The sequence below is a fragment of the Lepidochelys kempii genome, chromosome 14 (genome assembly GCF_965140285.1).
Source record: "Lepidochelys kempii isolate rLepKem1 chromosome 14, rLepKem1.hap1, whole genome shotgun sequence".
NCBI classification, from domain to species: Eukaryota; Metazoa; Chordata; order Testudines; family Cheloniidae; genus Lepidochelys; species Lepidochelys kempii.
In genome coordinates, this window is record NC_136393.1 from 13,408,766 (window position 1) to 13,421,078 (window position 12,313).

Genomic DNA, 12,313 nt, shown 5'->3' on the forward strand with positions numbered 1-12,313 from the left:
GGGAGTTCCCAGAAAACACTGGCCATAGGATAGGAATTGTTCTACCCAGTTCTGATGTCCTGGAAACTTCCTGTGCATCACTGGTTAGAGGAACAAATGGAAAGGGCCTTGCTATCAGAACATCTCTCTCAGTCCTGTATCAGTGGAGGTCTGTTGGCTACCGTACATTCCTCCAGCGACTCGTCTAATGAGAGACTTGGTGTAACAAGGGTTTTACTGGGCGTAAGCACAGAGCCACCTAAGCTCTTCTACCAAAAGTCAACACAGAGCTCACCCACAATAACCCAACAGTCAGGTCTGTGCGCACATGCCCCTGGGTAATATAGTCAGGGCCCAATTTTCAGAAGAGGCGATATCAGGTGCTTAGATGTCTATGTGTCATACAATGCACCCACCGAACTATGCATTAAATTGTTTGCAGCTACATCACTTGGGGTGAAAAAACAGAGACTGAGTGGAGATCCCTTTGAGAGCTGGGACCTCAGTGTACCAGAGGAGAAGAACATGGCAGCATCTTCTCCTCTTAAAGACTAGCTATGGGGACTAGACATGTGTATCATGGACAGGAAGCCTCTTGCCTTCAGGGACTAGGGTGTATGAGACAATAGGTTAGAGACTCCAAAATTAGTCTACTTTGGATTCACAGGACAGTTGCCACAGCATCCATTGGAGAAACAGGAGCATTCATTGTGAGCCGACCTCTCTAGGGGAGTGGGAATAAAACCTTCTTTCATGCCTGCAGTGGTGCTGACCCTTGCTGCGTGAACCCCAAAGTCTGTTGGCCATGGGCAACATTGCTGGGATTGCTGCGCTGGCCTAAAACTGAGGCTCTCTGCTCGTTCCCTGGACAGGAACAGTGCAAGCAATGCAAGCATCAGCGCACGGCCCGGCCCATGGGAGCACCTCAGGTTAGCTCAGCCTTTGGCCTCTTGGTTGAGATTGCCAGCAAGGGGTACTAGTTGGGATGAGCCTGATCCAAAGCCCTAGATCCAAGCACTCCAGATTTTTGGGGACATCTGCACTGGAACTTTATGGCTTGGGCTCATCCCTGGGTTTTTTGTGATGTATCCTCCAGGAAGGTTGGTTGAGGCCACCAAACTGCTGTGAGATCCTGTGGTACAGATCCATCATCACTATTGGTCTGAGGAAGAGCCGAAGTCATGATCTAAAATAGGGAAGCTGAAGCATGCTGCAAGAGAACTAAAACCCCAAAATCCAAGGGCCTGTTGCTCACTTTCAGTAAAGCCCCTTTACATTGACAGTAATTGAGAGTCAGGCCACAAACCTCCCGCCCTTTCCGTCAGTTCCAAATGTCCTAGGGAGGTTTTCTGTAGGAGGAGCTGCCACTGACTCGCAGGGCTACAATGCTTGTGTGGAAGTTACCCGCAAAGTGGAGATTCACCATGAGAATGGAACACTACCAGGCCTGATCAGTGCCGAGGTTTAGGAGTAAGCATTAGATTGAGACAATGTGTGTACTTGCGTGTACCAGACCTAACGTGAGAAGAACCCATGAATGGTGCCAGATCAACAGGCCCCGGAGTTCTCTCTGCAGGCACAGTCCAGTTACAGCAGAAGCAGCTGAAGACTGAGATTTTCCATACTGTCCTGCCAACGGGTCTGCCTGGGAGGCGCCACCACTAAGGATAGGAGGTAGCTCAGCTTCCGTGGCCCATGAAATACACAGCCTCTTACTGAGACAGCCAAAAAGAGCATTATTGTGTGCCGGTTTGGGGAGTGGTTTGGGGTTTTTTATGAGGACACCTGCTCACTGGGACATGGCCTAATTCCCATCAGCTTCATTTCACGTAGGCTCGCAAACAGCCATCACATGGGGTCAACTTTTATGTCCACCAGCCTGGGCTGAATTCAAAACCAGCAACACAGAGGCAAAAGGCTCCCTATACCCCTCACCAAACCAGAGCTCCAACACTCGCTACCGCAAAAAGGAAGAGCAATTGGTAAAAACATAGCCAGGCCTGGCAAGCAACTAAGCAGGGGTCAAGGTTAATCACGCGGCTCATGGTAAAAAAAAAAAAAAAAAAAAAAAATCTCCCCCACAAGGCTACGAGAGCAGGAGAAGACTGTGCTAATGAAGTCTCCATGCTGAGCCCTCTCCCTCCAGGGAGCGTCTAGCTAGCCTCTGTACAACACAGAATGGGCTCTGCTCACCTGCTCGTGGTACTCGATCCCCATGCTGAGGGTGTTGATCAGAATGGCAATCATGATCCCCCGGCCAAAGTACTTGCTGTCCACGATCTTCTGGAATGTCTCGCACACCACTTTCCAGAAAGCTAGGATTTGGCTGGTTTTCCTTCCCTTGGTTTTCCCTCGCTGAGGGTCCCTCTGGTCGCTGTAGTGGACGTCTTGAGTGAATTCATACACCCCCTCGCTGTCCGAGTCCGCCGTCTCATTGTCCGTGAGCTCCAGGTCACGAGCCAGAATCTTGATGCAGTAGGGGCAGCTGTCTGGGTTGCAGGAACCACTGTCCAGTTTCACACACTGGCTGGAAATTTTGCAAGAACTTTGACAGGCACCTAAAACACAAATAAGCTGAGGTAAGAGGAGTCTGTTCCCTGCATGCTGGGTCAGGGAAGCTAAGGGTTCAAATGACAGGAACTCCACATTCATTTTATTACCATGTGACGCTCTCTGTCTAGATCCTCCTTGTACAGGCTGACAGGAGTCTGGTTGGTCCCTAAGTCTGCATGAAGGCCAGAGAGAAATTATATTCTTGCTCCCTGTCTCAGCACTGGCCCTTTAAGAGGGAAAAGGCCAGGGCAGCTGTGGCTAGTCAGCTGATCACCAGCTGGGCTATCAGAGAAGGTGAGTCAGGCCTGAGAGTCAGTCCCAAAAGGGGCAGAGAGAGCTTTCACTGCATGCTCCCTGAGACTAGGGAAACGGGTCAGACAGGAGACCTGGGTAGTGGGAGCAGGAGCAGTAGGAAGTTCCCTGGGAGTGGTTGCTGTAGTGGGAACCTGCGGGGGGGAAAGGGTTTCCAGAGAGAGTGCCCTGGGAGGCCGTGCTCAGTGAACAGAGCACAGGAGAATCCTGCCATAGGCCCTAAAGCAGGAGGAATTGAGAGAGGCAAAGGGAAAACTCCCCTGGGAGCTATAGCCCAGGCTGGATGGAGAAGCTGTGTTTGTGAGGTTTTTGCCTATATTTGAGAAATAAAACTGCCTGGAAAAGAGACTCTGGGTGTGGCAAGTGGTCCTTTGTGGGCTGGGGACAAGCTATCACCTTACACATCCATAAAAGTTCAGAGCTTCTCTTTTAGACCTCAGGGGCTGTTCAGCTTCCTCACTCCCCTCTCCAAGATCCCAGCGCCACTCTGCTTTCTCACTAACAATATTATTTATTCCCAGTTCCACCCACAATTGGAGCTGGACCACATCTGTCAGCCAAAAAATGTGAAAATCAGTGACACCAGAACATTTCATGAATTCGTGTCAGTTTCGCCTGTTTGTTTAAAAAAACAACAAAAATTCCGAAAATGTTGACACGTTTGGTCTTTTCATTTTGAAATTTTCTTCACATTTATTGAAAAAAAAGCCCAAACTGGGCATGGCATTGAAACGAAACATTTCATTGTGGGGAGAATGAAACATTTAATTTGACACAAAATAAAAGAAAACTTTTAAAGAAACATTTTGATTCACCAAAACTGTTGAAATATTTTGTTTTTGATTTGACCCGCAATGAAATTTCATACTGATTTTTCAGAATTGCCAGGGAACCAAAAAAATCAGTTATTTGCTCAGCTATACCCACTCTCCTTTTCTTATCCTTGGTCTGTGGGGGCAGGATCCACAGATCAGAATCTGTCCTTTAGAAGTGTTTAGAAAGCACATAGCGGGCATTACAGCTAACAAATAAATAACAAGGCCCGATGCCTGTTCTAAGCATCTCCCAATTTCAGGAATTATTCTCTTATAAACCCCAGTTGCTTAGATTCCCCCAACCCTTGTACTGCACGTCCCAAGCAGGTTAAAAAGGGTCATGCAGAAACATTATACTCCAAGGATCTTCCTTTTATATACTAAGTGGTTTTCTGCTGCCCACAGTGAGACATTTTCACCAGCCAAGGGATCCTTACCACCTCATTATACCTTTGGCTATTAGGGCTAACAGAAAGCAATCAGCTCCTCCAGAACCTGTGTTAGGTGTTGTAATTAGAGACAGTGCAGGAGCCAGCGAGTGACTTTCATACTCCTGCTGTTTGCTGATACTTCAGAATTACTAGCTTCCCCCTAAACATATGATTCTCAAATCGTTCCTCACAATGGCAGCTCCCAGCTGACAGATGGTTCCTTCACTTGACTGTACAGGCAGGATATGCTTCTATCATAGCTGCCTGCAAGAGGAACAGGACGTCTGCATGCTCATGCCTGATGCAGCCACAGTATCACCATCCAGGTTAGGTGAAATAAAAACCAAGTTCTCCCACCCCCACCTCAAAACCTTTGCCCATTTTCAGAGCCCAACTCAAATAACTTGTGGGGTTCTGGAATGACTGGAAAACCTTGTCCACTTCACACACAAGGTTCCAGTCAGGAGGGCGAACTGGAAAGGTTAAAACAGAGCGAAAGGCCATTGGTTTGGGGTTTTTTTGTTTTACTGGGACAGAAAGTGGACTTGCCAGAAAGCGGACTTGCCAGAAAGCTTCTACTAGAAGGACTTCCAGACCCCAGAGGCTGAGAGAGTTTGAACAAGGTTTGGCTATGTTCCCAAACCGCAGAGTGTAAAGGGGGAAGTAATGTCGTACAGAGAAGGTCTTAGACTGGGATTCAGGAGACCTCGGTTCAGTTCCTGGCTCTACCACAGACTTCTGGCGAGATTCTGAACAAGTCCCTTGGGACCTGATTTTCAAACTTGCTGAGCCCCGCAGTTGTCATTGCCTTGACTTAGAGTTGTAGGTGATCAGAACCTCTGAAAATCAGGCCCAGAATCTTTCTGAGCCTCAGTTCCCTCTCTGTACAATGGGGATAACCGTACTCATGGGTGCATTATGGGGATAAATTATTTCCAATCTGTGAGGCACTCAGATACTACAGTAATGGGGAGCAATATAAGCACCTAGAGAGGCAGCTCTCCAAACCCAAACCAAACATCAAAGAGTGGGCAGTACAGCCAGCACTGAGGGCAGTGTTCTGCCTACAGATGGGCCAGAACACCCCTGCGCTTTGGGCAAGTTGAGATCCAGATCTGCACTTTGTGGCTTGGGCCCAGCTCTAGTCTGATTAGGAAATGCCATGATTTGAGGTGGTCAGTGGGACTGGGGAGAAGAGCTAGGCAAGACAAACTCTTACAAAAAACACAGATTTCCTGATAGTCCATTGCCCTAGGTGTTTGCCGGTGCAAAGCTGGGAAGCAGAGACTTCCACTCAGGATCTGAACTCAGGATGCATTTTGCAGGCAGGAAGATTCTGACTTGGCCTTACCTGGAAAGCCAGCTCCTGTACCTGTACTGCGGACTGAAAAGAATCCTGGAAAGATTCAGTGGAAAGAAAAAAAAAATTGGGACTTAGGTCTTATTTCTGGAATGCAACCAAAGGCTGACCCCCAGCTCCAGCACTCACCAGTACTCTGGGTCTCCAGGAGCTTGTGCATGGTGCTGTATGGCCCAGGAGGGATATTAAGGTTGGTTAGCGTGCTGGCCCCAGGGTTCACTGTAGAATCTGCTACATTTTTCTCTTTCAGCATCTCATGGGAGGTGCTTGGGTGTACGGTGGGATAGACCTTGTTGCCAACCACATTCTTGGGGAGCACCTCTGGGCTTGGTAAACTCAAGCCAGGCTGAAGGAGGGGTGACCTGCAACGGACAGGCTCAAAGTGGCAATCTGCATGATAGATGCTGTGCACGGACTCTGCAGCAGCATTGGGGGCAGAATGGGGATTAGATGTTGCGGGAGGGAGCATGAGCCTGTTGGTGCCATTGTGGAGTGAGCTGGTTTCCACATCGCTGATTTCAGGGCTGGCGCGTGGTGCCCGCAAGTTCCCATTTCCCAGGTGGTAGTGGTGGTGGTGGTGGTGGTGATGGTGAATCAGATGGTGCACTGATGACCTTTTCCTCTGCCGATGTTTGCACGGCTGCCTCTCGGCCCCACTCTTATTCCTCGGGCTGGAGAGGAGACCCAATTTGAACCCTGCCTCTCTATAGCCTTTGACCACCTGTTTGCTGGCCTTACGGGCAATGTAAACCAGATATTTGAGAAGTTCATCATAGCAGCTACCCGGCTCCGAAAAACTGGCCAGCGTGCTGGCATTGGATAGGTAGCGGACCCGCTGCTCCTTCATCAGCTGGCTCTCTCGCTGCTTTGTCTCAGAGAACTGGGTGGCGATGACCACTAAGCACAGGTTGATCATGAAGAAGGAGCCCACCTAAAGGAGAACAGAAGATGCCATCAGCCCAAGAGAGAGGGTGGCAGGGTATGTGTGTAATGACTTTTGATAGCTGCTACCACAATGAAAACAAAAGGACCCCAAACAGGGATCAGAACCTATTGTTCTAGTCAGTAGAGCTGGCCAACACTTTTCAGACAAAAGGGTTTTTTTCCCCCCACCAAAAAATAAATAAATGCACATTTGGGTCTACCAAAATATTTTGCAAAGTTGTGCCGAATTTGCTAAATGGTTTTGGCTGGAAAAAATAGTTGAAACAAAACATTTAGATTTTTCTATTCAAAATGACTTTGCATTTCAAATATGCTTCAATTTTATTTTGGAAAAAAAAAGTTAAAACCCTTTGAACAAAAGATTTCATTTTGAGTTGAACCAAATGGGTTTCCTTGATGCAAAACATTTTTTTCGACATTTACATTTCTCTCCAAAAATTGAAAAGTTTTGTTCTGGGTCAACTAGAACAATGTCCCTCCCCCGCCCTTTTTTTTTTTTTTGGTTTGGCCACTGAACCAAGCAATCAGTTGTTCGCACTGCTCTTCTAGACACTGAACAAACAAATAACACAGCTTGTCTCTGCCCCAGGTTGCTCAAAGGATAAGGTAGGATATTGCGGACAGGTGAATAAATGTGTGTGTGTGTTAGTTGTAAGGGTGATCTCAGGAATCGCACATGGTCACTAGTTTAGCCAAAGACAGATCATGGTGGTTTGCAGGCATCACAGCAGAGATGGGTTTTAAGCAGGGATCTGAAAGAAGATGAAGTGGCAGCTTTGTGAAATCTGTTGCGGGAGGTTTTCCCGCAACATAAGGGAGAGGACAGGAGACAGTGTGACGGTGCTTGTGGGAAAAGCAGGCGATGGAGGTTGGCGTCATTGACGGAGCAAATGGTCGGGTGGACACACAAGAAGAAATGACTTTCACAAGTAAAGCAGGGCCATGCAGAGGAGGAGCTTAAAGGTGAAGATAGAAGCACCTTGTGCTCGGTGAGGAGGTGGTGGTGGCAGCCAGCAGAAGGACACAAAAAGTGGGGGTGAGAGGGCCATGGATGTGGGTGTGTGTGTGAACGTGTAGGAGCAGTGGAGGCTGGACACATCTGACACTGATACACCATAGGCAAGGGCTAATATTTCAGCAAAGAGTAGACATCACACCCTGACTCACTCACAGGGTGGGCGGCCCCCTGTCCTGTCTGCCTTGAGGGGCACGCAGGAGACAGCCTCTCAGAATCTCCACTGTGGGGCCTCCCACGCCAGGTCTCCACGGGTGACATCATATATCAAAGAGGAGGGAAAGTTTATTTTGACTAAGAGACTTTGCTTTTTTTTTTTTTTAATATCCGAGGTCCTCTTTGGGGTTTTGTTTTGTTTTTTGTGTTTTGTTTTATGTCTCAGCAGACACTGCTTGTAATTATCACAATTAACTGCATTAGAATGAAAGCACTGAGCCCTTTTGATAGGAGGCTTTTTCTTCTGGCAGCGTGTGGGTGGCTTGTGAAATCTTTGTTAACAGGATTTATGGGGATATTGTTACTCAAGAGCATCAGCTGTCTGTAGCCAAGGATTTGATATTTGATTCCAAACTTGGGTTTCATTAGATTCTGTGTTGTGTAGATCATGGGCACTATTCCACCTTGATTAAAAAGAGCAACCAATCACTTCTCAGTCTTGCATTCTCCCCAGTCCCTCATAATACACAACAGCACAGGCTATCAATGCCTTGCTCTGCATTGTCTTTGGAATGCACAGAGCATACGGATCTGTTGCAGAGCAGAAGGAACGATCACTGAGTAGGAACAGAAACCCTTCGAGGACTCTGAGAACTAGTGATAGACTAAACAGCCTTTAACCTCTATGTCACCGGTTCAAATCCAGGACTGAGTTGGTAACGACTATGAATGAGCACAATGGTGTTTGGTGGCCAACGTGCAGTGATTCTGGTGGCCTTGGTCCATGCCTAACAGGACAGGAGTCCACAACACAGAAGCTATCCCAGGGGGCAGTCTCAGCAGTCTCCAGAGATGTGGGCCTCAGCAGGTTGGGATTGAGGCACAACTGAGCATGTGTGCTGCACTGAGGGCTCCAGCCTCCAGGACCATCAGTCTGACACTTTCCATCAAAGTAGGAGCGATGGTGTTTTCTTGTGGGTGGAGCCTTTGACAGGCACCAAGTACCCCAAGAGTTCGAGCAGGCCGACACCTTTCAGCGGCAGGAAACTCACTTACTGTTTCATTTACTTTTTTTTTTTTTTTTTTTTAATAAAAAGGCAAAGAGGAGGAGTCTACTGCAAAGCAGGAAGAAGGATGAGGAGGGTGACGTATTGCCGAACAGGAGGAGGCAGACCCATTGTAGAACAGGAGAACTTATACTTACTTCAGTTCTCGTCTCCAGCAAAATACAGCTAGATGTACAACTACAGCAGAAATTCACCCCCACGCAACATATTTCACCCCTTTAACAAGGAGAAATGGGGTTGTTCCAATGTATGTAAAACTCATCTGCAGGTCCTCCAATGAGTTGGTTTCCACCTCTCCCAGCCTGGATTAAGTGCTATCTCCAACACCCTTCCTGCCCACTCTTCCCATTCACACCACTACGTCCTTCCCTGTACGCCTGAGCAAAAGGTGTGCTACCCACTGGGCGGGCTGAGAGATCACTCACGATGATCAGAAGGATGAAGTAGATGAAATTGTAGAAGGAATGAGCATCCATGACGAAGTACATGATGTCCACCCAGCCCTCCAGCGTGATGACCTGAGAGAGGCAGGAGAAAGAACAATCAGCTCACCAGTCACCACCCCCATAGGCCTAAGCACAGGAGGAACAGCACTCACGCCCTTCGCACTGGTCAGTGACAATCTGGTTGCACCAAGGCCATGTACTACAGCTCAGAGGGAAAAATCCTGCTCCCTGAAAGTCAGTGGCAAAAATTCCAATTAACCTCAACGGAGCAGCGTTTGGTCACCCAAGTTTTGTAGCTCTAAAATAGAGTCACGCTGAGGAGAAGGACGTAAACCAATCTAACACAGTCTGCTCTCACCGCAGCTGGAAATGGCCTTTTCCTACCACCTCTTGGGCCAGATACCTGCTCAGTAGCACCTTGCTCTTCGTCTCAAATACACTGGTATGTTTCAGTGTGGGATGAGCATAGTATAGAATAGTGGGATGGATTCATTGTGCTTACAAAGGTTCATACACCATTTGTTAACATGCTTATTTAATGCCACTCAAAGTGGTAATTGGAAACATATCTCATGTTAAAAAGCCTTATGGCAATGATGCTTCCAGGGTCCCAAGAGCTGACGATGCAAAGAAAAGTGATGCACAAACTGAGTTGGAAGGAAACTCTTGGGTGAAATTTACCGCTGTGCAGAGAACCTGCAGAAAAGCCTGTATACCTCTTAAATCCCAGTTAATCCCTTCAATTGAATTTAAATGGTGCATAGACCTTCTACACAGGAGTGGATTTCCCTCCAAGTGAGGAAGGCTTCTTCAGACTGGACATCAAATTGCCCTCCTGGCAGCCTACGGGGCTCTTGCATTACTGCTCAAGGAGTGGAATAGCTATAGGAGAGCAGGTCTGGTCCTGCAGATACTTGTGAACCTAGCACTGATCAAGGTAGATTTGACCTGACCTGTGAGTACTCACTCTCAGCGGGGGTGAGAATGGGAGCCCACCCACCGTGCTCACCTGAAATATTGCGATCCATGCATATCCGATGTTGTCAAAGTTGATGGCTCCTTTGAAGGGGTTGTGCTCCCCAGCCGAACAGTTGGTGTAATACTGGTTCCAATTGACGCAGGAGGTGTTAGTGGTGTCGTTATAGGCGTAAAAGTCCAGGGTGCACTCCAGGCCTTCTTCCCTCCGTGTCGGGATACTGCGGCAGTAGCGCATTCCATTCTCCCGAGGCTGGGAGCAGATGAAGGGATTTTCATCCTCATTCTCTGTCTGATAGTATCTTTCCATTTCTACTGTGTAGGGCCTGAAAGAGACCAGACAAGGGTGGGTTTTGCACAGTGACTAAAGGCAATCTGTCAAGAGAACAACAGTAACACTCAGGTGTCTAACAGCTTTTATCCAGGATCTCAAAGCATTTTACCGAATGATTGAATTCACCCTGCAGAAGCCCTCTGATGTGACTTCATATTATTAAGCCCATGTTGGGAAACTAAGGCCTGGTCTATCACTTAAAAACTAGATTGACCTAGCTACACTGCTAAGGGGCATGAAACATTCATATCCCTGAGCACCGTAGTCAAGCCGGCCTAACTCCCAGAGTAGATGTGGCTAGGTCAATGGAAGAAGTCTTCTCTCAACCTAGCTACCGCAGCCTGGAGGGGAGGATTAGCTAAACCCCTTCCATCAGCGTAAGAAGTGTCTACAGTATGGTGCTACTGTAGCACGGCTGCACTGATGTAACTGTGCCTCTGTAGTGTCTGTAGTGTCGACCTGGCTTGGGGCAAAGAGAGGCAAAGGGACTTGCCTAAGGTCACTCAGAGAGTCAGTGGCGGAGCCAGGAAAAGCTCTCAGGGGTCATGACTCTTACTCTGCTGTTACAATCACTAGCATGCACAGCGTCTCTTCACCTATTGAATGGCAAGGAGAAAAAGAGAAACAGCAGAAAAAGAAATAAAGAGGGGGGAGGAGGAAGTGAGAGAAATAGTTTGGACATATTGCGCCAAATTCCACTGTTAGGTGCCATGGTGTAACTCTGGAGTAACACTGCTAATGTTATTGCAGAAGAGTAACTCCACCCAGATGTAGTCCTGGTTTACATTGGTGGAACAGAGAGCAGCATGTGGCCCACAAATTTTACATCCTTTATGAAGTTGTTGTCACTGAAGTCAGATGGGAATAGTCTGTTAAGGCCAATTTATCTTCTGCCCTCCCAGAGTTGCTGAGAACATCTGTGCAGCAGGAGAATGCATTGCTTGGATAGACTCCTTCACAAGGCAAGCACCACCCAAGGTTCCCTGCACCACTGTTAGCTCTCTTGCTCAGGGCTCAAGGTGACAGTTCAATGTCAGACAAGCTGAAAATTCCCTCCAAAGGTGATCCTGGAACAACAAGCAAGTCCAAATCACATGCTCCGGGGAGACAAAACAGCCCCGTGGTCAGCTGGAAACTAGCTTATTTTTGCTCAATAAATGGCTATTTCCTTAATGCCACCTGGACTCCCACTAAAGCTTGCAAAGCTATTTTTAAGCCTAGTTCGGCCCAGTTAATTCCTGCAGAATTGCCTTTAATACCATCCAAAGCTTAGCTAAAGTCCTGGAATTCTGGTTCAATTAAACAGCACCCAGACCAGTAGCTGCATTGGCTTTACCCAACTGCAAAACAGTTCATTTGCTCTATTACCCATTTACCTAAAGGGCCTTTCCATGTTAATGAAACTCCAGCTCCCCTCCCAGAGAATGAAACCTACAAGAGGCATGACACACTGTTCAGAGCTGAAAAGGAGAGGACTGAGATTCTCCCATTACCTCTCGGCATGGATGTAACAACTTGATCAACTCCTGGAATTTTACAGGCAAAATGATTCATGGGCAACCTACAACATTTCAGGTCCTGTGTTTTGCATCTGGACCTCACCCCTCTAGTAGTGAGAGCATAGTTATATTTACTGTAGTTCTGTTGTGTCTCTTTTGATGTTTTGGACAGCAGTTCTTTAAGAAGAATCATAGAATATCAGGGTTGGAAGGGACCTCAGGAGGTCATCTAATCCAACCCCCTGCTCAAAGCAGGACCAATCCCCAATTTTTGACCCAAATGGCCACCTCAAGGATTGAACTCACAACCCTGGCTTTAGCAGGCCAATGCTCAAACCACTGAGATATCCCTCCCAATAAAGAATACTAAGGCTCTGGTTCTCAGCCTGGGAGTTGACACTCCTGGGGTTTAGTGAATCGGTATCA

At 47.6% G+C, this 12,313-nt stretch overlaps 1 protein-coding gene across 1 annotated transcript in view; it reads right to left on the bottom strand.

Annotated features, from left to right (window-relative positions):
- The window catches only part of CACNA1G (calcium voltage-gated channel subunit alpha1 G), a 285,440-nt gene that overhangs the window by 118,209 nt on the left and 154,918 nt on the right, over positions 1 to 12,313 (bottom strand). Inside the window, exons 6-9 of the mRNA XM_073310526.2 lie at positions 10,089 to 10,380; positions 9,059 to 9,151; positions 5,580 to 6,381; positions 2,173 to 2,537 (exon numbers count right to left, since the gene is read on the bottom strand). Coding sequence (XP_073166627.2) covers positions 2,173 to 2,537; positions 5,580 to 6,381; positions 9,059 to 9,151; positions 10,089 to 10,380 — 1,552 coding nt within the window. The remainder of the gene's footprint in view (positions 1 to 2,172; positions 2,538 to 5,579; positions 6,382 to 9,058; positions 9,152 to 10,088; positions 10,381 to 12,313) is intronic.